This window comes from Protopterus annectens, chromosome 14.part0, assembly GCF_019279795.1.
Source record: "Protopterus annectens isolate FY-2018-M chromosome 14.part0, PAN1.0, whole genome shotgun sequence".
NCBI classification, from domain to species: domain Eukaryota; kingdom Metazoa; phylum Chordata; order Ceratodontiformes; family Protopteridae; genus Protopterus; species Protopterus annectens.
This window is the reverse complement of record NC_056748.1, coordinates 672,207,879-672,233,136: the sequence shown is the minus strand read 5'-3', so window position 1 is coordinate 672,233,136 and position 25,258 is coordinate 672,207,879. Positions and strand designations below refer to the sequence as shown.

Sequence of the window (25,258 nt, the reverse complement as noted above, 5' to 3'; positions counted from 1 at the left end):
AACCTGGTTTAGCCTTCCAACAAACTGTGGAAGTATGTCTTTGATAAAGGTTTAAATACAAACTTTAACCAGTGTACCCTACTCCAGCTACCTGCCCAGGACTGCCAGCAGCCAATATCACCAGTCCCTATCACCTTTCCAACCTAGACCCTCTTCCATCAGTCTCCTCTCACCATTTTATATACCTTCTCTCTCTTTTAGCTGTACTCCTACTGCTTGATTTCTACCACATTTACCCCATTCCCACCTGAATAACTCTGGTAATCTCCCTCTGGCCACTAGGTGGCATACTTACTACTATCTGGTTTTCTCCCTCTTGTCTTCTTTCCTAACTCCCCCAAATCGTTCTTTTCCTTTTATGTCTACCCTCTATACTTTCTTTTCCATCCTGGACCTGCCCATCACCCCACTGTTTAACTCCTTTAACCCATATTTTTACATCACCATAGCTTTACCTTAATTATTCTTTTCTACACTTATACTTAGGCTACTTTTTTATAAGGTTACACTACATATACACACAGACCTAGTTCAAACCTACCTGCTGCTTCCACACTTCACTGATTGTTTCTTGTCTGTACCACACAAAATTAATTTCTTGTGTCTCTGTTTCCTTTAGATGCTATACCCCACCTTTTTTTCCCCTTTCCCTCCTCCACACACTTATCTTACCTCTGCTCACAACACTACACCCCTCCCACTTTTGTAGTCAACCCCCTCTCTGTTTTCAGGTACTCTCCTTTACCCATATTTCCCGCCTTAGACCTGTACCTGTGCTCCTCCTTCATAACCCTCCCCCAAACTCCCCACCCAACCCTATAAATATATCCCTATCTCCCTGGGCACCATCTTTTCTCTAACTCCGAGCTGTTTGGTTGTTGTGCGACCTGCGCCTGGTACTGGATTTTAACCCAAAGTAAGTTGTTATACAGCATAATGTATTAGTGGTTCATTACTGTCTATATGTTTTTCTAGACTTAGTTAATGATGATTATTATCGCTGTGTAATTATTACTGTGCTTTTGAACCTGCCTATATACTCGTGTTTGCGAGTTTGAATCTAGACATATTACTGTTTGTACTTGTCTGTCAGCGTTGCTATATTATTACTGGTCCTCTTGCAATGACTTATTAAGTGTTCCTAACTTGTCGCTAGACCACTTGCAACTACTTACTGATACTGAAAGTAGTGTTGTAACATGTTTGATAGAGTCGCTAACTGAGTATAGTATAACTTGTAGCCGTTTATAGTGGAAAAGTTGATTATTGTAATACACATGACAGCGTCGCCAACTTGTTACTGAGCCTCTTGTAACTGCTCATTGCTTTACCTGGTACGCATAACGCGATCCCTTAGTCGGCGCCTTTTTAGCTGCCGACGATATTTTGGTAAACTGTGTTACTGTTTACCTGGTATGCATAGCGCTATCCCTTAGTTGGCGCCTTTTTAGCGGCTGATGATCTTTAGGTAGACTGAATTACTGAATATACATTGCAAAGCATTCTAAATCTTTTCTGCCCATATATGAAGTGTTGTAGCATGTTTTTAGCGTCGCTAACCCTGTATTGAACAACTTGTAGCTGTTTATTGTGGAAAAATTGATTATTGTAATACATATGATAGCGTCGCTAACTTGTTACTGAGTCTCTTGTAACTGCTCATTGCTTTACCTGGTATGCACAGCGCTATCCCTTAGTTGGCGCCTTTTTAGCTGCTGACGATATTTAGGTAAACTGTGTTTCTGAATACCTGGTATGCATAGCGCTATCCCTTAGTCGGCGCCTTTTTAGCTGCTGACGATATTTAGGTAGACTGTATTACTGAATATACATTGCAAAGCATTCTAAATCTTTTCTGTCCATATATGTTTAATAGCCTGGTTTAACTGTGTGAATATATGTTTAATAGCATGGTTTAACTGTGGGAATATTCTTTTATAGGCGTTTAAGCTCAGCCCCCTTCCTGCTTTACTTGAGTCAAAGCTCACATTTGTAACATTTGACTATAACCATGCTGGCTCATACTTATGTTGTAATAATCTCATTGTGAATGCTTATTCATACTACTGCTATAACACTCTTAGTACTAGGTATATTACTGTTTAGTATTGTTTTATTTGATTAAGTTGATACTGTTTCTGCTAGCAAATATTATACTACATTTTGTCTTACTATCTTCCTCTTTCTTCTCTTGCTATTACAGTAGTATTACTAAGTGGACCCCACAAAACTACACCTCCACCTCAGCCCACCAGGAAGACCTGAACCTCTGGCTATTGAAAAACTACTCTCAAAACCTGGTTTAGCCTTCCAACAAACTGTGGAAGTATGTCTTTGATAAAGGTTTAAATACAAACTTTAACCAGTGTACCCTACTCCAGCTACCTGCCCAGGACTGCCAGCAGCCAATATCACCAGTCCCTATCACCTTTCCAACCTAGACCCTCTTCCATCAGTCTCCTCACACCATTTTATATACCTTCTCTCTCTTTTAGCTGTACTCCTACTGCTTGATTTCTACCACATTTACCCCAGTCCCACCTGAATAACTCTGGTAAATCTCCCTCTGGCCACTAGGTGGCATACTTACTACTATCTGGTTTTCTCCCTCTTGTCTTCTTTCCTAACTCCCCCAAATCGTTCTTTTCCTTTTATGTCTACCCTCTATACTTTCTTTTCCATCCTGGTCCTGCCCATCACCCCACTGTTTAACTCCTTTAACCCATATTTTTACATCACCATAGCTTTACCTTAATTATTCTTTTCTACACTTATACTTAGGCTACTTTTTATAAGGTTACACTACATATACACACAGACCTAGTTCAAACCTACCTGCTGCTTCCACACTTCACTGATTGTTTCTTGTCTGTACCACACAAAATGCTTGATTTCTACCACATTTACCCCATTCCCACCTGAATAACTCTGGTAAATCTCCCTCTGGCCACTAGGTGGCATACTTACTACTATCTGGTTTTCTCCCTCTTGTCTTCTTTCCTAACTCCCCCAAATCATTCTTTTCCTTTTATGTCTACCCTCTATACTTTCTTTTCCATCCTGGTCCTGCCCATCACCCCACTGTTTAACTCCTTTAACCCATATTTTTACATCGCCATAGCTTTACCTTAATTATTCTTTTCTACACTTATACTTAGGCTACTTTTTATAAGGTTACACTACATATACACACAGACCTAGTTCAAACCTACCTGCTGCTTCCACACTTCACTGATTGTTTCTTGTCTGTACCACACAAAATTAATTTCTTAGATTTCTCCTCCGTTTCCTCGGCTCACTCCGCTCCCCTCCCTGCCTCCAAATGCCACCCGGCACTAGCACCTATACATTTATCCCACACAAAGACACACCCATCTTACTACACAACCATTCACACAGTAGACCCACCCACCCTCTTACTACACAACCAATCACACAGTAGACCCACCCACCCTCTTACTTCACAACCAATCACACAGTAGACCCACCCACCCTCTTACTTCACAACCAATCACAATCTAGACCCATCTAACCCACCTTTACCATCTTCAAATTGTTTCCCTCTAAGACACACCCCTCATTTATCACAATCAATCATATTATACACTTCATCTACACCCCCTTCTATATAGCTGTTTCCTTTCCCAATCCCTGACCAACCTTTCCCTTACTAAATTTCTAACATCCCTGCACAGGCCTTCTTAACATGCCTAATTATACTCAACATCTCCTTTTAATAACTCTCCTTACTACTCTAACCTCTACCTATCTTTTAACCTTCTATGAACTACCCTACCTCTTACTCTTATAATCCCAAACAGACATACCCAAACATCTCCACCAGCCTTATCTATAAACTATCTCAATACCATCCACACAACCTCCTTTCTTCAACCTAAATACCACCGCCTTTCTCACATAAAATACCTTATCTACCACCTTAAAAAATTTCCTTACTACTACTGTAAACCCCCTCAACTCTTCAACCCTACAATATCTTGCCCATTAATAGATGGAGATATTCACCCAAACCCTGGTCCAAACCCCTCCCCAATTCCCTCTAAATGCCACCCACTTAATAGAAATAGTACACCATCTACTAAACCCCCCAAAACACTATCTATTGCCCAACTAAACATACGAAGCATTTGTAATAAAATAGCACAAATTCATGCCCTACTAGAAGTTCAACAATTTGATATTCTCTGTCTAACAGAAACATGGCTTAAACCTATAATTAATGACAATGAAATTATTCCTGCAGGCTACAACATCCTAAGACTGGACCGCTTAAACAAAAAAGGTGGTGGGGTTGCTATTCTCTATAGAACAGGACTGCAGATTAGTAGAACAAATCATAACCTCTCACTTGACACTACTATTGAAATAATTATTACAAAACTGCAACTCAACCCACAAAAAACATTAAATATTGTCTGTACCTATCTTCCCCCAGGAAAGAATCCAGCCATATTAGAAGACCTTCAACACTGGCTCTCACTAAATCACCCTCAAGAGACAATACTCTTAGGGGATTTTAACATTGACTGGAACTTATGTAAACAGACTAATCCATCTACCCTTATTAACCTGCATGGTTTCTCTCAAATAATCAACCTCCCAACTAGAATAAATAAACTTAATAACAAAGAAAGTATACTTGACTGGATTTTAACAAATAGTCCTCAGCAAAAATATACAACAGGGACTCTCCCAGATGACCTCAGTGATCACTCCCTCACTTATATTATTAGGCAAAAAAACAGCACTACTGTCCCTATTCAAGTCAGATCATTCCATAGTAAGAAATATTTTGACCTCAACCAGTTTCAAAATGAACTCATGCAAGTAAACTGGACACCTCTTAAATCTCTCCCAATAGACGAAGCAGTTAGTCACTTTAATAATACTTTTCTCACTATCCTGGAACACCATGCCCCAATGCGCTCTATGCATGTCAAATCTAAAACAGCCCAATGGCTCTCAAATAACACTGAGAAACTTATCTTAAATAGGAACAAGGTCTGGGCTAAATGGCGAACTACAAAAAGCCTAACTGATAATGTCACTTTTAGACAACAGAGAAATATGACAAAGAAAGCCATCATACAAGATAAAAAGAATTTTTATACCCAGCTTCAGCAATCTTCACCCCACCAACCACATACATTTTGGTCCTCTATCAATAAACTATTATCCCCTGGTAAAGTTGCCACACCAAACACTTCTGGCTCTGACCCCAACTCCCCCTTACAAACAGCCAATGCCTTCAACACTTTCTTCACTTCAGCCATACTAAACCTAGCTAATCAACAAAATCCTGATACCTCCAAACTATTTACACCTAGCTCTATTCCCCCCCCATTTCACCTTCAACCCATACCTACCTCTCAAATACTGTCCTTACTTTATAAACTAAAACCTACAACCCCCTCTGCTGACCAATTACCAGCTGAATACCTCCAACTAGGTGCAAAAGCCTTAGCATACCCCATCTCTATACTCATTAATAGGACAATAAAAGAAAGTACAATTCCATCAGTCTGGAAAATCTCTTATATTATCCCTCTTTTTAAAGGAGGTGACTCTACTGAGTATTCTAACTACCAATTGCACTACTATCTCCACTTGGAAAAATTATGGAGAAGTGTGTCCACAAACAGTTACTAAATCACCTACTAGACCACAAACTCCTGGCTAATTGCCAACATGGGTTTCGACCATACCATAGTACTAGTACAGCCTTACTATCCTTCATTGACTCAATTAACAAAACCGTAATAATAATACTCCTTCTTCAGCATTCTTCGAGACCTGTCCAAAGCCTTTGACATGGTAAATCACCAGCTTCTTCTCCATCGCTTTAAAATCTTTCTCTAGATAATCTTGCCTTATGCTGGTTCACATCTTACCTAGACAACCGCAAACAAGCAGTTCTATGGGACAACCAACTCTCTGATCTCCTCCCCACCACTATAGGAGTCCCTCAGGGCTCTATTTTAGGTCCACTCTTGTTTTCCATTTTCATTAATGAACTTCATCTAGCTACTCCACAATCAACTTGTATTCAATATGCAGATGATACTACCATCATTTGTGCAGCCTCTACACAGTCAGAACTTCACTCTCTCACACAAAAAACCTTCTCAACTATAGAACAATGGTTCTCTAATCATTGCCTTCTCCTTAACCCCAAGAAAACCAAACTCTTGCTTTTTTCACCCACCCACTTGTCTACCTCTATCCATTTCACGCTAATATCTGATAATGGGACCATTATCTCTCCTGACCAAAGAACAAAACTCTTGGGTATCACTATTGACAATCAATTAAAATTTGACAATCATATTAATCTTACAATAAAATCGACCAACAGAAAACTAGGCTCTCTCTATAGAATCAAATCTTTTCTTACTCCTGAAGCCAAAACTACCATAGCCAGAACTCACTTAATCTCAACCCTTTTATATGCTTCCTCCATATACACAAATCTCTCTAAACATAATCTTAGCAAACTTACCTCTTCATATAATAATATTGCCAGATTTGCAACTGCCTCTCCATATAGAACTCATCATTGTTTAAATCTCAAAAAGCTTGGCTGGATGGAACTACCACACCTCATACAATACTATCAACTCACTATTGCCCATAATGCCCTACATCACCCTGAAAACACCCCAATACTCTCCACCCTCATAACACCCTATAACAATCTGAGGCATCTACGCCCCACCAACAAAATACTGGTCCAAACATCCCGATCCAAAAACTCAGCAGGTGACTCCACATTTTCCAACTCAGTTGGCAAAATATGGAACAAGTTACCACAGGAACTTACATCCCTAACATCACTCTCCCAATTTCAAACTAAACTAAAATTCTTCCTAAATATGCATTGGCTATGCTCTTGTCATAACCCAGGTTAGCTCTCTTTTTTGCATCATTATCCGACTCCTTAACACCCATTCTCTTTCTTCTCTTCTTCATACTCTAATGAAGTATTTAATATTCTTATCCTTTCTTTCTCTTCTCCATCCTAGGTTTTTGATTTTACTCAAAAGTTAATACAACCTGTTTAAAAGTTATTACATATGTTTTTTTTTCTCTGTATTTTTGTAGATTATGTATATCTTGACATTGTTTAGTAGTTTGTAGTGGAGCTTTTCTCCCCGGGCCTCCACTGAAAATGGACATATATCCAGTTGGACTAGCCCGGTAAACAAATGTAAAATAAAATAAAATAAATTTTAGCAGACTACAGATCTTCTCAAAAAAAAAAAAAAGTCAAGAAAAATAACATCTATGCAAAAAGTCTGAAAATGCTTAGCAAAAGAGATTACTGTTGGCTATTTTGGCATGTAAACTGTCAAACTGACACGTCAGCCTCAGTAAGAAGCTAAGATCTCTTATAAGATCCTCCAAAGTTAGCTGCGAAAACAAAATTGCCACTGATTCTAAGGACAATCACAAAGCATTCTATAGCTATGTCAAGAATTTCAATGGCAACACACAGATCTGCTCCGAGTTACAGCACAATGGCATGAAAATTACAGAACCAACTGATATTGCCAACATCCTGGCAGATAGGTTCAGTGTTAACTTTACCCCCCCTCTCACCCCCTAAAGGACCCAATCACAACTACACAGGTAAAAGCTGCACTCTCTAAACCAAAATCACAGCATCCATGGGACCGGGCAACATCCCAGGCTGTGTTTTACACGAACTTCAGAACAAACTGGCTCCCCACATAAACACCATGTTCAATCATAGTCTCATATCAGGCTTTGTGCCCATTGAATGGCACACAGCAACAGTTATCCAACTCCACAAATGGGGAGCCACCACTGATCCCAGGAACTATCACCCTATTAGCTGGTCAAGCCTGGTCTGTAAGGCCATGGAAATTATCATCGTGTTACTCATAAATGACGATATTGGTAACCTCCAAACTCTGGACCCCACCCAGTTTGGGTTTGTGAAAGGCAGGTCATACCTCCTGAACCTGATCGAGTTCGTTGAAGGCAGTCACCAAAGCCGTAGACGAGGGTAAGGTGGTTCACACAACCTATCTTGACCTCGCCAAGGCTTTCAATACCATCCCCCATTCTGGAATTATAGCTAAACTCACTGAACTAGGTATAAATCCCTACGTCACAAGATGGGTTACCAACTGGCTCACTGACAAAACCCACACTGTAATAGGTGCAGACTCCAAATCTGACTTTAAACCAGTGACAAGTGGAGTACCGCAGGGTTCTGTCCTGGGACCTCTCCTGTTTGGTATCTACTTTTCTGAAGTACAGACTAACACAGAAGGCCTTTGGCTAATGAAGTTCACAGGTGACTGCAAACTAGGAGCCAAAGTTGAGTCCCCAAATGATGTGGACATCGTACAGAAGGGTGTCACTGAGACAGATGCCTGGTGTCAGAGCCATGGCCTCAAGCTCAATGCCAAAGAGTGCATTGTCATCCCCTTTGGTAAAAACTCTGTACCCATGAACTACCACATAGGTGGTAGTCTACTTAATGTGGAATGTGTGATAAGAGACCTTGGGAACCTGGTGGACAGTAGTCTCTCCTTTGATAATCACATCGCCACAGTAGTCAGGAAATCCTTCTACATGGCACACCTCATCACAAAAGGATTGTCATTGTTCCCCTCTACTCGACACTCAATGGACCAATTATAGAGTACAATACCCCTTTTGGAATGTACCTAATAAGACATCTGCAGCAGCTGGAAAGTCCACAAAAGTACCTCACAAAAAGGACTACTGGCCTCAAACAGATGCCCTGCACTGACTATCTCAAAAAAAGTACAGTTTTGTACCTACCATAAATGTAGATGTTCGAGTGTATATACTGCTGCAGTCATCACACTTGGTTTTATCCTGCCATCAGGCGGTCCTGCAGTCGGCCGAATCCCAAAGTCTTGGTCCGGCGTCGGTTGTCGTCGCTTCTTCCCTGACGCCAGTGTGACAGTCAGATAAAAGAGGCAACCGACGCCAATTTCTTCAGTTTTTCTTGTCCCAGATGTCAGGTGCCCCCAACTAGGAAGGCAATACAAATAACTATGCAAAAATACCTTAGTAGATAAACAATAGTACTACCTGTTAGCAAATACACCATATAGACATGCATCCAATAGATTGATGTACATGGAGTTATAAGTAACACCCTGGTATGTAGAGGGGATGGTGGGAGGGTAACCTGGACTGCAGCAGTATATACACTCGAGCATCTACATTTATGGTAGGTACAAAACTGTTGTATGTTCATCATGTTATACTGCTGCAGTCATCACACTTGGGTTGAATCCCAAAGCTATGGATGGGTGGCTGGTACTAAACTGGGTTAGGTAAAGCTAGGATGCCCTGCAGAACTGCAGTGGCAAAACCAGCTCTGGTTTTTGAGTATAATGGAAGGTGGCAGTGCTTGGTAAAGGTGTGCACTGAACTCCAAGTAGCTGCCTCCAGAATGTCCTTGGTTGGAACCCCCTTGAGAAAGGCTGCTGAGATTGCTGTAGCCCTGGTAGAATGGGACCTAATATTAACAGGCACTGCTTTCCCATGGTGCGAGTAGCAAAAGCAGATACAATGTGCTATCCATTTGGAGATGGTCTGTTTTGAAATAGCCTTTCCTTGTGAACCTGCAGCATAGGATACAAAGAGTTGGTCCATTTTTCTGAAGGTCTTTGTCTTATCCAAATAGTAACGTAGCTGTCTGTGAATGTCCAAAGAGTGAAGGAGTCTTTCTCCTTTATTCTGGGGGTTTAGATAAAAGGTGGGTAAATGAATGGTCTTATTCAAAGCCACACTGGATACTACCTTTGGCATAAAGGTAGGGGTTAGTTCGTAAAGAGACTCTGTCCTGATGGAAAATGATGAAAGGTTCCACTGCCATAAGTGCCTGTAGTTGTGAGACCCTGCGTGCTGAAGTGATAGCCAGCAACAGAGCTGTTTTCCATGACAAGTATTGTAGTTCTGCTGAGAAGGCTGGTTCGAAAGGAGGCAGTGTTAATTTTTCTAAAACGAAGTTGAGGTCCCAAGCTGGCGTTGGGGGTTTTCTGGGGGGTCTTATATTCTTAGCCCCTCTGAGAAACTGCCTTAGTAAAGGGTGTGAGAATATGGGACGATCCATATTATATTGAGCTGAAATGGCTGAAGCATGGATCTTAATGGATGAGAAAGAAAGGCCTTTGTGTAGCATCTCAGTTAAGTATTGCAGTATTTGAGGAATGTTTGGTATCCAAGGATTTTGGCCTTTAGCCTGGTTCCAAGCACAAAATCTTTTCCATTTGTCTGAGAAAGTTTTTCTGGTGCTGGGCCTCCTGGCCTCTAAAATGACATTCAGGACGTCCTTTGAGAGAAGTGTTGATTGATAATTCAAGGTATTCTCCATGCAGCTACATTTAAAGTCCTGAGCTGACTGTGAAGGATCTGAGAGTTTTGCTGAGTCAACAGGAGTGGGAATTGAGGTAAGATCCATGGAGGGCTGTGAGTCAAGGTCCTTAGTAATGGGTACCAGTGCTGATGTGGCCAGTCCGGAGCAATGAGGATCATTTGTGGTCTCTCTGATCTGACTTTCAGTAATACCTTGGTCAAGAGAGGTAGTGGTGGGAAGGCATAGACTGTCAATGCTGTCCAACTGAATGATAGGGCATCCACTTTCCAGGCTAGGGAATGATAAGTCCTTGTGCAAAATTGCTGTAGGTGGCAATTGTTGGGGGAGGCAAATAGATCTATGTCTGGGTGTCCCCACCTTTGAGTTAGCATTGAAAATACTTGTGGGTGTAGTTTCCACTCGTGAGGATCTGCCAAATTTCTGCTTAATTTGTCTGCCAATATGTTTTCCTTTCCTGGCAGGAATTGTGCTTGCAGTTGTAATTGGTAAGTCAATGCTGTGTTCCACAAGGTCATTGCCTGTCTGCAGAAAGGGTAGGAGTGTGTTACTCCCTGTTTGTTTATGAACCACATAACTGTGGTGTTGTCTGTCCTTATTAGTAGTTGTCCTGGATGCAAGAGGTCCTTGAAGGCTGTCACTGCATTTTGCACAGCTAGCATCTCCTTTTGGTTGATGTGTAGATGCATTTGTTTTGCAGACCATTTGCCCTGTATGCACTGTCCTGCCATGTGTGCTCCCCAGGTGTAGTCTGAAGAATCTGTTGTCATAGTTTGGTTTGCTGGAGGTAAGACAAAAGGAAGACCCTTGTTTATTTGACATGCTTGAGCCCACCATAGGAACTCTTTTTGAAGGCAGGGAATGAGAGGTATACTTGTTTCAAGGCTGTGCCTGTGTTGAGTCCATACACTTTTCAGGTACCATTGTAATTTCCTCATGTGCAGCCTTGCATGTGGAATTAGTTGAATGCAGGATGCCATGAACCCCAATGCCTGCAGGATTTTCCTTGCAGTGAGCTGGGTAAAAGTTGCCATCTTTTTGAAGTATTGAGTCAGTTGTTTTTGTTTGTCTGGCGTGAGATAAGCCATCTGGGCCATTGTATTTAAGCTGGCACCCAGGAATATTATATCTTGTGAGGGTATTAGCTTTGACTTATTGTTTACTATGTACCCTAGGCAACTTAGCAGCTTTGTTACAAATGCCAGATGCTGTAATAGAATGGCCTTGCTGTCCGCTTGCATCAGGCAGTCATCCAGATATGGATAAATTTGTATTCCTCGTTGTCTGCAGTATGCAATTACTGATGCCAAGCATTTCGTAAATACTCTGGGCACAGTAGATAAGCCAAAGGGCAATGCAGAGAATTGATAATGCGTTGTACCTGCCAAAAATCTGAGGTATCTTCTGCAATCTTGTCTGATAGGGACATGCAGGTATGCCTCTTTGAGGTCCAACATTACCAGCCAAGACTCCTTGCCCAGCATGGGAAGAAGCTGCTGTAGTGTGAGCATTTTGAATTTGGGTACCTCCAGGTATGTGTTTAGAATTGAGAGGTCTAAAATGGGTCTCCAGGCATTGTCCTTTCTTGGTACTAGAAATAGTCTTGAGTAAAAACCTTGACCTTGCTCCTTTGTAGGTACCTTTTGAATTGCTTTCATATCCATGAGAGCTGAAATTTGCATTTGTGCCTCTGCCCATTGATTTGGAGGCAGATTTGGCATGCCTCTCATCCGTGGTAAAGTGTGAAAATGAAATCTGTAGCCTTGGGTAATAACATCCAGAACCCATTTGTCCTTTGTTATGATGTGCCAATTTTGTGGAAATAGAGCTAGTTTTCCTCCCAAAGATGCTGCCAGGGCAATTTTGCTTGGCAGCCGAAGAGGGAAGTCATTGTGTTTGTTTCCTGGAGGGTTTAGATCTTTTGTCTCCACCTCTTTGAGTTGTTGTTTGCCATTGTCTAGGCCTGAAAGAACCTTGTGGCTGGCCTCTGCCCCTTGGATGTCTGTACCTACCCCTTTGGGGTCTGTCTGATGCAGGAAAGGACCAGTTTTTTGATGGCCAGTTTCTGCTGAAACGAGGAGGTTGTACCTGTAAAAAATCTTTAACTGTCTGCACAGATTTTGCCTTTTCTTCCATTTTCTTTAAAACTTCCTCTGCTTTGACACCAAATAACACATCTTTCTGCAATGGAGCATCCAATAACTTTGCTTTGACATGTTCTGGTAAGGCTTGCTCTTTTAGCCAAGCATGTCTATGTATTACAGATCCTGTGACAGCTGCTCTACATGAGGCTTCCAATGAATCAAAACCACACTGTAAGGTATGCTTTCACACCTGTTCTGCTGCATGCAGCAAATCCTGCATCTCTTTGAAATCAGGTTGATCTGTCTGAGGGATCATTTTCTGCTTTAACTGTGTAATCAAGTACTGCTGGTATTTTAGCATGTGGAATTGGCAGTTTAAGGCCCTCATGGCCAAAGTGGCAGACATATACACTTTCTTCCCCCATCTTTCTAATGCTCTGGAATCTCTTTCAGAAGGTAGTGGATTCTTAGCAGTAGAGGCCTTAACCCCTTTGGGACCCTGGGAAATGGTTTCGGGGTCTGCAACAGGGCTTTTATATAGAAACTTATGAGAATCAGGAACTCGGTAGTATCTGCCTGGTTTAGCTGGTGCAGGAGGTAAGGAATCTGGGTTTAAACTAGATTCGGTGTAAACATCATCCAAAATGTCTAAAACTGGAGTAATTGCCAGGGGTCTATGCTGTGGGAGAAGAAGGAACTCACTGAGTCTTTTCTTAGAGTCAGAGTAATCTTGGCCTTCCCAGTGGAAGTGTTCCCTCATGGTGTGTAAAGTTTCCCCAAAAGAGTAGTCTTCAGGGGGGGGACACAGAGGAAATGGACTCTTCAGCATCTGAGTCTTCATAAGGAGGGAAGGAATAATCCTGGTCCTCAGAGTTAGCTGAGGAAATGGATGCTTGGTCAGAGGAAGGATAATCTTTCTCCAGTCTAGGCCTTTTATCAGGAGGGGGTTGTGAACCCCTGATAAGGGTAATTAAATCCTCAGCCATCTTAAGCATCTGTTTTTTAGGCATAGGGGCCCGTGGGGGGAACTGTGGACCCGGTTTCCTAACTTTTAAGGGGGTTTTAAGTTTAGCATAAGACTTAAAAGAGATAGTTGTCGGTTTGAAGACACCTTCAGAAACCGAAGGCCTGTCCAAAATCTCCGGATCACCGTCAGGGTTGGCGTCTGAGGGGTGAGATGGAACCGGCTCCTGAGGCCCAGCTGATTCGGTTTGGGAGGCCATCACAATTTCTAAATCAGCGGTAGTTAGGGGCTGCATAGGCGCCTCGCTGAAAACTGGAGAACCAGCGGTAGGCCTTGCTGAGGCCTCGGTATCTGGTCTTGGCCTTGGTTGCCTGTCCTTATCCTTGCGTTTTTTAATCATTGCTGATGTTGGTTGTTCCGACGACATGCTATAATTAAATTTTCTGCCAAAATAATGTCGGGCGAAATCTGCCCGACGCTTGATTGTACGTTTGTTGAACCTAACACAAAACCGACAACCAGAGACGTCGTGGTCTGGGCCTAGGCAAGGAATACAATAAGAATGAAAATCCTTTTGAGGTATTTGCTTCCCACAAGAAATGCAATTATTAACTTTGTCTGACATCGGTCTGAGGCAAGAAAAGTTTCCCCAATGGGGTACTTAGCTTTAGAGAAGACTTCGGGTTGAAATTTGATTTGAAAATCTCAGGAGCTAGCCGACCGGCACTTGTGAACTGCTTCTGCTTCGGGCACCGCGTGGCAAGAAAGACTGAAGAAAATGGCGTTGGCTGCCTCTTTTATCCCTCTGTTGCACTGACGACAGGGAAGAAGCGACGACAACCGACGCTGGTCCAAGACTTTGGGATTCAGCCGACTGCGGGACCGCCTGACAGCAGGATAACCCAAGTGTGATGACTGCAGCAGTATAACACGATGAACATCTCCATCTTTACTCCACAGCACATTGCCTACTCGAAGGTGATCTCTGCCTAACATATAAAGCTATGTCATACCCAGAGCTGTTGGACATGCTACACCTAAAGAAATCCCAATCTCTCTGAGCTACACGCTCTAGGGATCTAAACCTTGTCACCACAATAAACAGGACATGCTGGAGGGATAGATTCCTGTCCCAGATACTTCCCATACTCTGGAACAAGCGACCCATCTATGTCAAGCAAAGTTCCTCATTAGCACTCTTCAAGAAAAATCTTGATGAGTGGATGAGAAATAGGAAATATACCCCAGGGATCACATCTGTGGCTCTGCTCGACAGGGGCACAGGAAAATAACTTTCTTGCATGGCGTAAGCCAGAAAACCTTGTTGGCTAGGCTTACTTAAGCCCTTGGGCCAATAGCTTAGTACCTACTTATGAACCTAATTCCAATATGCATGCTTAGTTTGATCTCTGTGTCCCATTTGTTTTGTTGTACCCTAAACTCTAAAGCAATATGAAAGAAGATCAAACCAGAGATAAAGAAATATTATTATGGTGCTGAACTTCATATTTTCTAGGATACTAAAATGTAGGAGGAGGAAATCTAGAAATTTTAAAAAGAGTGGTGGACCTGGTCTATGGAGTCACTTTTAGTTACATGGGGAGTGGTAAACCTAAGTATTTATTTATTTATTTATTCCAGTTTGATGACCGGGGAGGTCCACTGGGCCTGGGGAGCCCATTTTTAGTGGAGGCCCGGGGAGAAAAGCTCCACAATACAAAGTTTAATTACATGATTAATTACAAAGAAAAATTACAAGATTAATTACAAAGAAAATTACATGATTAATTACAAAGAAAATGTCATGATTATTTGCAAAGAAAGTTAGGATTACAAACAACAGGTAGCATTCTAAAAAAAAAGAAATAAAAAAAAGCTGCAAAGTATTCAAGCTGCAGTTCATGGATCTTAAACAGAGCAATTCCTTCCCCCACCTTTGCTTCTGTATAATATCTGCCAATGGAAAATATTATTGGCTAAGGGATGAATGCTTAGCAAAGTGAATAATATAGGCTATGCATGGATTAATCACATAACTATCAAAAAAGTAATAATTCAGCACCAAAAAGACAGTGTTTCTCATCCATACAGGATAAGTGAATGGACTTGATAAAGGACTGCCTACTACTGATATATGTTGTTGACTTGTTCTAAGTGTTTCCAGAATATGTTTGTGCCTATAATTTGGACTGATATTACATTGCCTGACATCACCACCTGCCTGCTCTAATCGTTTGTAACTATAGAATGTTGTTGCAGTAGCTAGGCAGATGGATTTCAACCTTGAACGGTTGTTTCAAGTTTCTCTTTCTGTTTTATTCTGACCTTCACATGCTGGTCTTCAAATGACAGTTTCTGAATTGCATGAATATTTCCAAAAAAACAAAACAGTGTAAGAAACTTCTCTGTGTGGAAGATTTTCAATCCATATATTTCTAGTTAATCACTGTATATTAATCAGATCAGACACTAGTAGTAGAAGTAGTGAACGTAAACTCATATTAAGTCAAAACAAAACAAAAAGTAATAATAGAAAATATATAATTGTACAGCATTACTAAGTATTCAAAAGTAATTCAAGCAAGTCGAAAATCCTTTATTAAGTACACAGACAAGCAAGCCAAGTACAACAAAACTAGAGTAATAATTTCCTCACAAGTTTTCTAAATATATATATACTTTTTATCAGGCATGGGAGTGGTTTATTGTGCTCTACAATAAAGTGTTATTGGTACACATGTTAAATTCACATCCCTTCCCCCATCAGTGTGACATTCGAGCTGGTACTGCCCTACTTAGTAGCTGCCATAATAATATTATAACCTTTATGTACTTTAAATAAAATGTATAATAATGTATAATAATTTATAATAATAATATAATAATGCTGTACTTTACATTAACTGTTTGATAGATATGTAATTCGGCGAGCATACCAGTTAGCTACTACAGTCGTATTGTTCCCCATCTCCCAGCCCTCGCATAGCAGAGCAGGTGCATTGTGTGAACTACACCAGCAGGTGGCAGCATAAGGCCATACTAGAATACTAGTTTTCAGGTGTGTTGCCCAAGCATTTCTCCAGCTCTACGTTGCTATCCCACTAATATTATTCCCTAATTGAATGGTTAAGTCTCAAGTGTCTGCTATCCTTACTGTGCTCTTCTCTCCATGTGCTCTTGTCCTAAGGTACATTGGAACCTACACTTACCTGTACTCTCCAGAAAGCATTAGCAACTGTGTAACTGATTGTTTTGGTAGCTCCTCATTTCTCTTTCTTGGGTCTACCTCTCTGTTTGCCCTGCAGGCTCACTCCATTCCCCCAACCACCCCCAGTGCAGCTGACCTCATACCTCCATAAGCCACACCCCAACCCTAACATCCAAGCAATCTCTACACCTCACCAACTCTCTACTCTAACAGAATGTAACTAGCTATTACTCTTTAAAGTGCCAATACACCAGATAGGCATTCACATCTTCCTTCACTGCATCTACTCCTATCATCCCGTCTTTCTTCCTCCTCTTCTAAAACCTATATTAGACTCCTGACAATGACTAGAGTACAAATGTCTAACCACAGGAAACTAATAATGTGTCACACTATTCTACCTTTTCTGATTGCATCCTATTTCTTAACCACCTATGAGCATCTCACCTTCACTGACTTGCACCATCCCTTTCTACAAGCTCTTCCTACAACTCATGCATCCACCAACAACCACTTAAATATCACATCTACATCCTCCTACTTACTTCCTAAGTACCACAGACTAGCCCACATCTATTATCTTCCATCCAGGAAATCTCTACACTTTTACTCTACTATCCTAAAGTTCATACATAAACTTCAACTGCACCCTCTATTAGAAGGTGACATTCATCCCAACCCTGGCCCAAACAATATCAATGCCACAGACCCCCACAGTCCATCTCCCTCTACCTTTCACATCCCATCTGGACCATCTAACTCTCTCTATATAGCTCATCTCAACATTCGTAGCATAAACAATAAAGTAGCCCAACTTCATGCTCTTTTAGATGTATATTCCTTTGACATCCTATGTCTCGCAGATACTTGGCTAAAACCTTCAACTCAGGGCAATGAAATCACCCCACCTGGATACAATATACTTAGAATTGACTGCAAAACTAAAAAAGGTGGCAGAGTAGCAAAATTACATAAATCATGGCTACAAGTTAGCTCACTTGATACACATCCACCCAATGACAGTAATGCTGAATTACTCATTGACAAACTTCAAATCAATGCCTGTAAAGCCATTTATATAATTTGCTCTTACCTCCCTCCTGGAAACAACATTAATACCCTTGAAAATATCCTTAGCCGGCTTTCCACTAACTTACCACAGGAATCCATAGTGCTGGGTGACTTTAACATTGACTGGATTAGCTGTAGTGCAGCTAAGCCAACTACCCATATTAATCTATCTGGTTTCTCCCATACTATTACTTCTCCAACCAGAACACATAAACCTAACCACAAAGAAAGCACCTTAGACTGGATCCTTGTTAACATTCATCCCAATACATATAAAACAGTTACCATTCCTGAGGACATCAGTGACCACTCACTCACCTACATAATTAGGCAAAGAACTAACATTCCCAACCCAACCTTTTATAGAACTACTTGGACCAATAAGTACTTTAATCCAGATAGCTTCCAAACTGAACTTAGGGCTTGTGACTGGTCTCCCCTAAAATACCTCCAACTTAAGGACGCAGTGTTATACTTCAACACCAAATTCTTACAAATCCTGGACTCCCACGCCCCTATTCGTTAAATCAGAAATAGGACAAAAACTGCACCATGGCTTACTAAAGCCACTAGACAAAAAAAAATCAGACTGAGAAATAGAACATGGGCCAAATGGAGAACTACCAGAAACCCAACAGACCATCATAACTTTAAACACATTAGAAATGCTACCAAGAAATCTATACTCCTTGACAAGAAAAACTTTTACCTTCATCTCCAGCATAAACATCAGTACAATTCCCAAAAGTGTTGGTCGGGTATTAATAAACTAGTACAACCAGGATGCTCCAAAACACCTACCCCATCAGGTACCTCCCACAGCAATCCTAAGCATATTGTAGACACCTTTAATACCTTCTTTAGTGAAACTGTTCACTCTTTAGCCAGCTCACTACCCCTCCCTGTAAATACTAGCCTGACTCCCACTACAATTACCTCTCTTCCCTCATTTCATCTACAACCAGTACCCACTTCCCTCATTTGCCGTCTCCTTGGAAAACTTAAACCATCCACCCCCTCTGCTGATCTGCTACCTGCTGAATATCCACAAATTGCTGCTAAAGCAATAGCATATCCTATCTCCATTCTAATAAAAAGTACAATTACTGAAGGCACCATCCCATCAGTCTGGAAAATCTCCCATATCATCCCTCTTCATAAGGGCAGTAGCTCAACTGAACTCACCCAATAGCCTTACTCTCCCCTCTAGCAAAAATCATGGAGAAATGTATCCACCACCAGCTATTAGACCACCTACTACAAAATAACATACTAGCAAACTGTCAACATGGTTTCAGGCCATTCCACAGCACCACCACTGCCATCTTATCCTTTTTGGACTGTCTCAACAAACATCGCAATAACAATACTCTTACTTCTGCTCTCTTTATCGACCTCTCAAAAGCCATCGATATGATAAACCACCAGGTACTTCTGAGTATACTTAAGTCCCTCTGTCTTGATACTCAGGCACTAAAATGGTTCAACTCCTGTTTAGAAAACAGAAAATAAGCAGTACTTTGGGAGAATAACCTATCCACCCTTCTTCCTGTTACCTCAAGGCTCCATCTTGGGCCCTCTCCTATTTTCACTCTTTATCGATGATCTAAACATGAATACTCCACAAGCCACCTGTATACAATATGCAGATGAGTCAACATTAATATGCTCCGCTTCATCCATATCTGAACTGCAGTCCCTCACCCAAGCAACATTTAACACAGTTGAGAATTGGTTCCTCCAATGCTGCCTCCTCCTAAACCCCCAAAAAAACCAAACTATTGTTCTTTACTCCTACACAAAAGTCCTCCCCCCTCCACCTCACAGTAACATTAAATAATGGCATGTCATATCTCCGGACCCTACCACCAAACACTTAGAGGTAACTATAGACCACAACCTCACCTTTGACACCCATATTAATACTACAATAAAGCCAGTGAACAGAAAACTAGGCTCCCTCTGTAGACTAAAACAGTTTCTTACTCCAAAAGCTAGAACTACTATTGCCCATACCCATCTTATCTCTACCCTTCTCTACGCCTCTCCCATTTATACCAACCTATCGAAAAAAAAACGTAAACAAGCTTAATACCTTCTACAATAACATTGCCAGATTTGCCACTGGATCCTTATTTAGAACCCACCACTGTCACAATCTCAAACAGCTAGGATGGCTGGAACTACTTAATCAGCTTCTCTTTCACCAACTTATTTCTGCCCATAAGACCCTTCATCATCCTAGAAATACTCCTATACTAACTACCCTCATCACCCCCTACAATAATCTTAAAACCCTACGCTCATCAAGGAAACTTCTAGTATCCACTCCAAAATCTAATAACAGGGCTGGGGAATCTCTATTCTCCAGCACTGTAGGGAAAACCTGAAACCAGCTCCCTAGTGAACTAACCTCCCTCTCCTCTACACTGCTTTTCAAAAATCAACATATAACATACCTCAAGACTCGCTGGCTTTGCTCTTGCACCAACCCAGACTAAATAGCTGCTGCCTACTACTCACACCTTCACTGTTCCCAGTAGTACTGCACTGCCAGTACCTCTCATTAACCTTACAGCTTATGTGCAGTTAGCTAACCAACTCTGTACTTACTGAGTCTTTCTATATAACCAACTCAGAGTTTTAACCTGCTGTCTTAGCTGTCAACAGTATGTATGAGGCTTCAGCATCTGTATCATCGTAATCCTGCTGTATCAGATTAATCTTGCTCTTATATCAACTTAATCCTGCTCTTAACTACACCACCAAAGAATTGTATCTTAAACTGCTTGCTCATCACTCTATATACATACTTCCAGTTAATGTATATTATTCTTTCCTTTTTAATCGATGTTAAGTATCTGATCTCAAAGTCTTTATTTGTAATGCTCTTTAGTCTTATAAGGATACTCTACAAGTTGTTTACAATTGTGTTCTAGTATTACAAATATATTGTTCTTATGTTATGTTGATGTTTTTTCATCTGTGTTGGAGCTTTTCTCCCCGGGCCTCCACTGAAAATGGACATATATCCAGTTGGACTAGCCCGGTCAACAAATGTAAAATAAATAAATAATAAATAAAATAATGATGTGCTACCTCTTATTTAAGCGGTATTCTCTGTCTGTGATTTTATCCAAGACAATATACTACATGAAAAAGCAACACAACAGCAGTTTCAGATAGCAATTGATAGGACGCAGGTCTAAATCTGTGAGAATGACAGGCTATCAAACCTTAATTTCTGCTGTGACAGCATCAGTATACAAGACAACAGAAAACATATATATTTTATAATGCTTATGCTATTCAAGCATGGGGTCATTAATGTACCATTTTAGGTAGTCAAGTGCACTGCTTTTGTTTTTAAAGTAAAGTACAAATCTGGCTATTTATAATGGCTTTGCCACTCTAGATTGTATTAAATCCGTATTTTTCACAGAAAGGGAAACATTTCTACATTTTTTGCTATGCTCTTCACTTCATTTTGCATTCCAGCGTGGAAATGAACCTTATTTACATTTAGCAGCACTTAAAGAAAACATAAGCTGCCTTGTGTTTGAAATGGCATGTAGTGATCAGTGGGAGTACAGTGAAGTTCAGACCTAGCAAACAAAACATTTCTTTCATCACAGGCATGAAAACATATTCACCCTCATTCACATGACTGAGGACAGTAGAAAAAGGCAAACCTTTTTAAAAACTCCATGTACTCGGCATGCTTGATGAGCCCCGTCCTCATCATTATTGTTTGAAAACATTGTCTATCGATTGCCCAGAGCTTCACGTTCACAAGAGCTGTAAACATAAAAAGAAAAGAAAGACTTATTTTATAATGCAATATATAATCAGGAGATAGAGTCCTTGCTGACATTCAGCTAGCTTAATATATTGCATGTTATCATGCTATCAGTTCCACTTTAATCTCACAGGAAAAGTGTTGATTTTTTTTTTTTTTTTTACAAAACGTTAAGATGTTGATGAATTACTACTTGTTTCACCATATATTTGGTTTTATTCTCTTCTGCATCAGAAATTATAAATACTTGATGTACATCATAATGAACCCATATGCAAATGATAGCAAAAATTAATGTAAATGATAAAATTTAAAATCTAGTTCACAGCAACTGCTGCTAGAATTTTAACAAATTCTTAAATTATAGGCATCTCCTAGTGTTGTTTTTTTCTTTCTTACTACTGCTTTGTCTGTTCTTTCCTGCTGCCTTGTTAATGACTGATATTATCTAAGGATTTAAAGCTTATGTAGTTGAGTGACATCCAGTATAAAAATAAAATTTTCTGGAAATATTGTTATGACTTCTGGACAATATGAGCATCAGAAATGCTTCTAGCTGCTTATTATATAAGACTGGGCTTAAAATCTGTGTTGTAGTATGACAGAACACATCCCTGTGTGCTACAGCCAACATCTGTTACAGTATTTAGAATATTTTTATTATAAAAGACAGTTGGAGTGCTGCAATATAACATTCAGAGGATAACCACGGGCATTGTATATGTATCATCCAGCAAGATTATCCAACAGCTCCTTAAATGTTGGATGCAGCATGGAACAGGACAATTAAACTTTTATAGGGTGCCAATTGAAATTCTGAGGACCAGAACTGTGATCTTCAGAACTGCAAATCTGCTAATATGAATGCCAAGGAATATACACCAAAGTAGAGACTGATATGTATCACATTATTCCTTCTTTTCTGAGATACACAAGTCTTAGTGTTAGCATAGCAGCAGTATGGGTATGCACCATCTGGAAAACCACATCAATGCTCTGTGTCAGTGTTTGCTGTTTTGGACTGGCACTGCAGTGTAGTTTTCAAAGTGAAGAACTTCAATATCAGGATTCACAGTTTCAACAGGAGGTCAATATATGTATACACATGCTTAAAACTTTTTGCAAGAGTGCAACCTGTTATGTACCATTTCTCTCAAGGCTGGAATGTCAGACATCACTGGTAAAGTACAAAGTATGCATATTACCTTCCATATTCCCTATAGGGAGGATACATATAGTTAAGTAAACCAAGCAGTGAGTATGTAGGTGATGTTCAAGCACATTAGACTGAAACTAAATATGGGTCTGAAACAATCAGATGGAAACCAGTATAGACAAGTGAAATGCCTTGGTGGTATAACACTGCCTGGAAATGGTGAAATGTAGGTATATACTAAGCTAACCACTATCAGGGCCTTTATAAGGCTAGCCATGCAACTCAACCCAGTTGTGTCCCTATATATCATAGATGGAGTATGTTGGTTAAGAAGCTTCCAGACATTATATGTGTATGTGGGGAAGGGGGTATGTTAGTTTGGGTATTATTGTTTGCCTCTGTTTATCAGACACATGGGGGCCAGACCTGGGGTTAATTTCCGATTTCTTATCGACTAGTCAAGGTTATGTTTAAAAAAGGTTAGGGAAAGACTCTGCTTCACATGGATGGACTAATGGCTTTTCCCAGAGCATGGGGATCCTATGTGGAACTCTGCCTCACCAACATCGTTTATTTATGTCACAAGCAAAATTTAAATCCTTGGATCTAGTGGTTCTAATGCTGTTCATTTTGTGGATGTCAAATTGTCCATCAGAGCTAGATATGAGGATGCCTTGTATGCCAGGCATAGACTGCCTCTCAGTAATCTGTAGGAGACATAGTATAGGGATAGAACTTTAAAACTATCCCTATGTGACAATGTGTTTATACCCTGGAATCTGCTTGCAAGGAAGCTTTGTGGGTGTTCCAACTGTTGTATACACATCTGGTCAGATACATGCCGAAGGGGGCATTATACTCGATGATAGGTCTAGTTGCAATTGCTCAGTAACCCCATAAGATCTAGCTACTGACCTCAGTATGCTAAACCAATGGTATCAAACATACCCCTTTTATTTTCAAAACATTTTCTCTTAAAAATGTACTGAGTTAGGCAAGTTAGCATTGAGCTTAAAATATACTGGATTTTAATTTGTGTTTCAAAAGATGTTTATGAATAACTGAATTGTTCTCTGTAACTTTGGAACACATGACTGAAATAATGGGCTTAACCTGAAAGGAATATATGAAACAATACTAAGAGTTATGCCTTCAGTTTTGAAAAGTTAAAACTAATTTGATTCCAGAAACACTGAAGTTGTATGACACAGGAATAAAATAAATGAATGAATAAATAAAATTGAATATTCCTATCAATGTACTGCCGAAGATTAATACTTACAGCACTACTGTAGGACTCTCAAAATTTCAATAATGTGCTCACAGTCATGGAGAGGCATTTCAGGCACTTTGTGAATGATGTGGATGACAATTAGTAAACCCAAGGCAAAGATTGCCAGATGTTTTCCACCTACTGCATTCTGCTTAAAGTAATACTGCACCCATTGGCCATAACACTAACCTAACTAGCAGTGCAATACCAATACGGTGTAACTAGAGAGTACCACAGCCACTACAACGAAACCAGGGTTTAGCTACAATGCCATTTATGTGGGCCATAACACTAACCTAACTAGCAGTGCAATACCAATATGGTGTAACTAGAGAGCACCACAGCCACTGCAACAAAGCCAGGGTTTAGCTACAATGCCATTTATGTGGGCCATAACACTAACCTAACTAGCAGTGCAATACCAATATGGTGTAACTAGAGAGTACCACAGCCACTGCAACAAAACCAGGGTTTAGTTACAATGCCATTTATGTGGGCCATAACACTAACCTAACTAGCAGTGCAATACCAATATGGTGTAACTAGAGAGTACCACAGCCACTGCAACAACACCAGGGTTTAGTTACAATGCCATTTATGTGGGCAAGAGAACTTATCACTTCACTTTACTGTTTTAGCTATGACATGGTGAAACACTATGTTATACAGAAGTGGCCTCTGCAACATGGCATGATAAGTGAACGCAGACAAATTGTGTGTGTATCCATAAAACATGTACAATGGATTGAAACATGTCTTTGGTCATCATACTCACAGTAGAAACAAGAACAAAACTCAGAGGACATCAGCGGTGAGTGGTCCAGGTGATGGTCAGTAATGTTTTACAACAGATGCACATTCCCAAGCTAGTCGCCTGAATACTAATTAAACAATAAAAGGTCATTAGTATTCCAAAATGTGGATGCTGATTGTAAATCTCAATAGTAGGAAGCTTGTCCTTTTAGTCTTCTTGATTGGCCGGTTTTCTGTTGGAATATTCTACATACTGCCATCCAAAAGATATTTTAACAAACGGACGGTTAAATATCAGAAGAAAATAGGGAATTTCTGAAAAATTGTAAATAGTTTAAAGCATTGTTACCGATAGTGTCATTGATCATTCTCCCTGTAACCATTTCTCACAACTATCCACAATTTTGCAGAACACCCCAACTTTCCACATATTTCTGCCCCATCTCTTGTGTGCAATCAAAAAAGGAAGATATTACATTTGAAAATCTAACATCTGCTCTACTGTACTGATGAAGTGTGCAGTCATGGAGACAATCATGTCTTAA

At 40.4% G+C, this 25,258-nt stretch overlaps 1 protein-coding gene across 1 annotated transcript in view; it reads right to left on the bottom strand.

The window, feature by feature from the left end:
• Positions 1 to 25,258, bottom strand: part of PRKG1 (protein kinase cGMP-dependent 1) — a 3,380,995-nt gene that overhangs the window by 1,335,993 nt on the left and 2,019,744 nt on the right. The window contains exon 4 of the mRNA XM_044056419.1: positions 21,425 to 21,530. Within this exon, the coding sequence (XP_043912354.1) occupies positions 21,425 to 21,530 (106 nt within the window). The remainder of the gene's footprint in view (positions 1 to 21,424; positions 21,531 to 25,258) is intronic.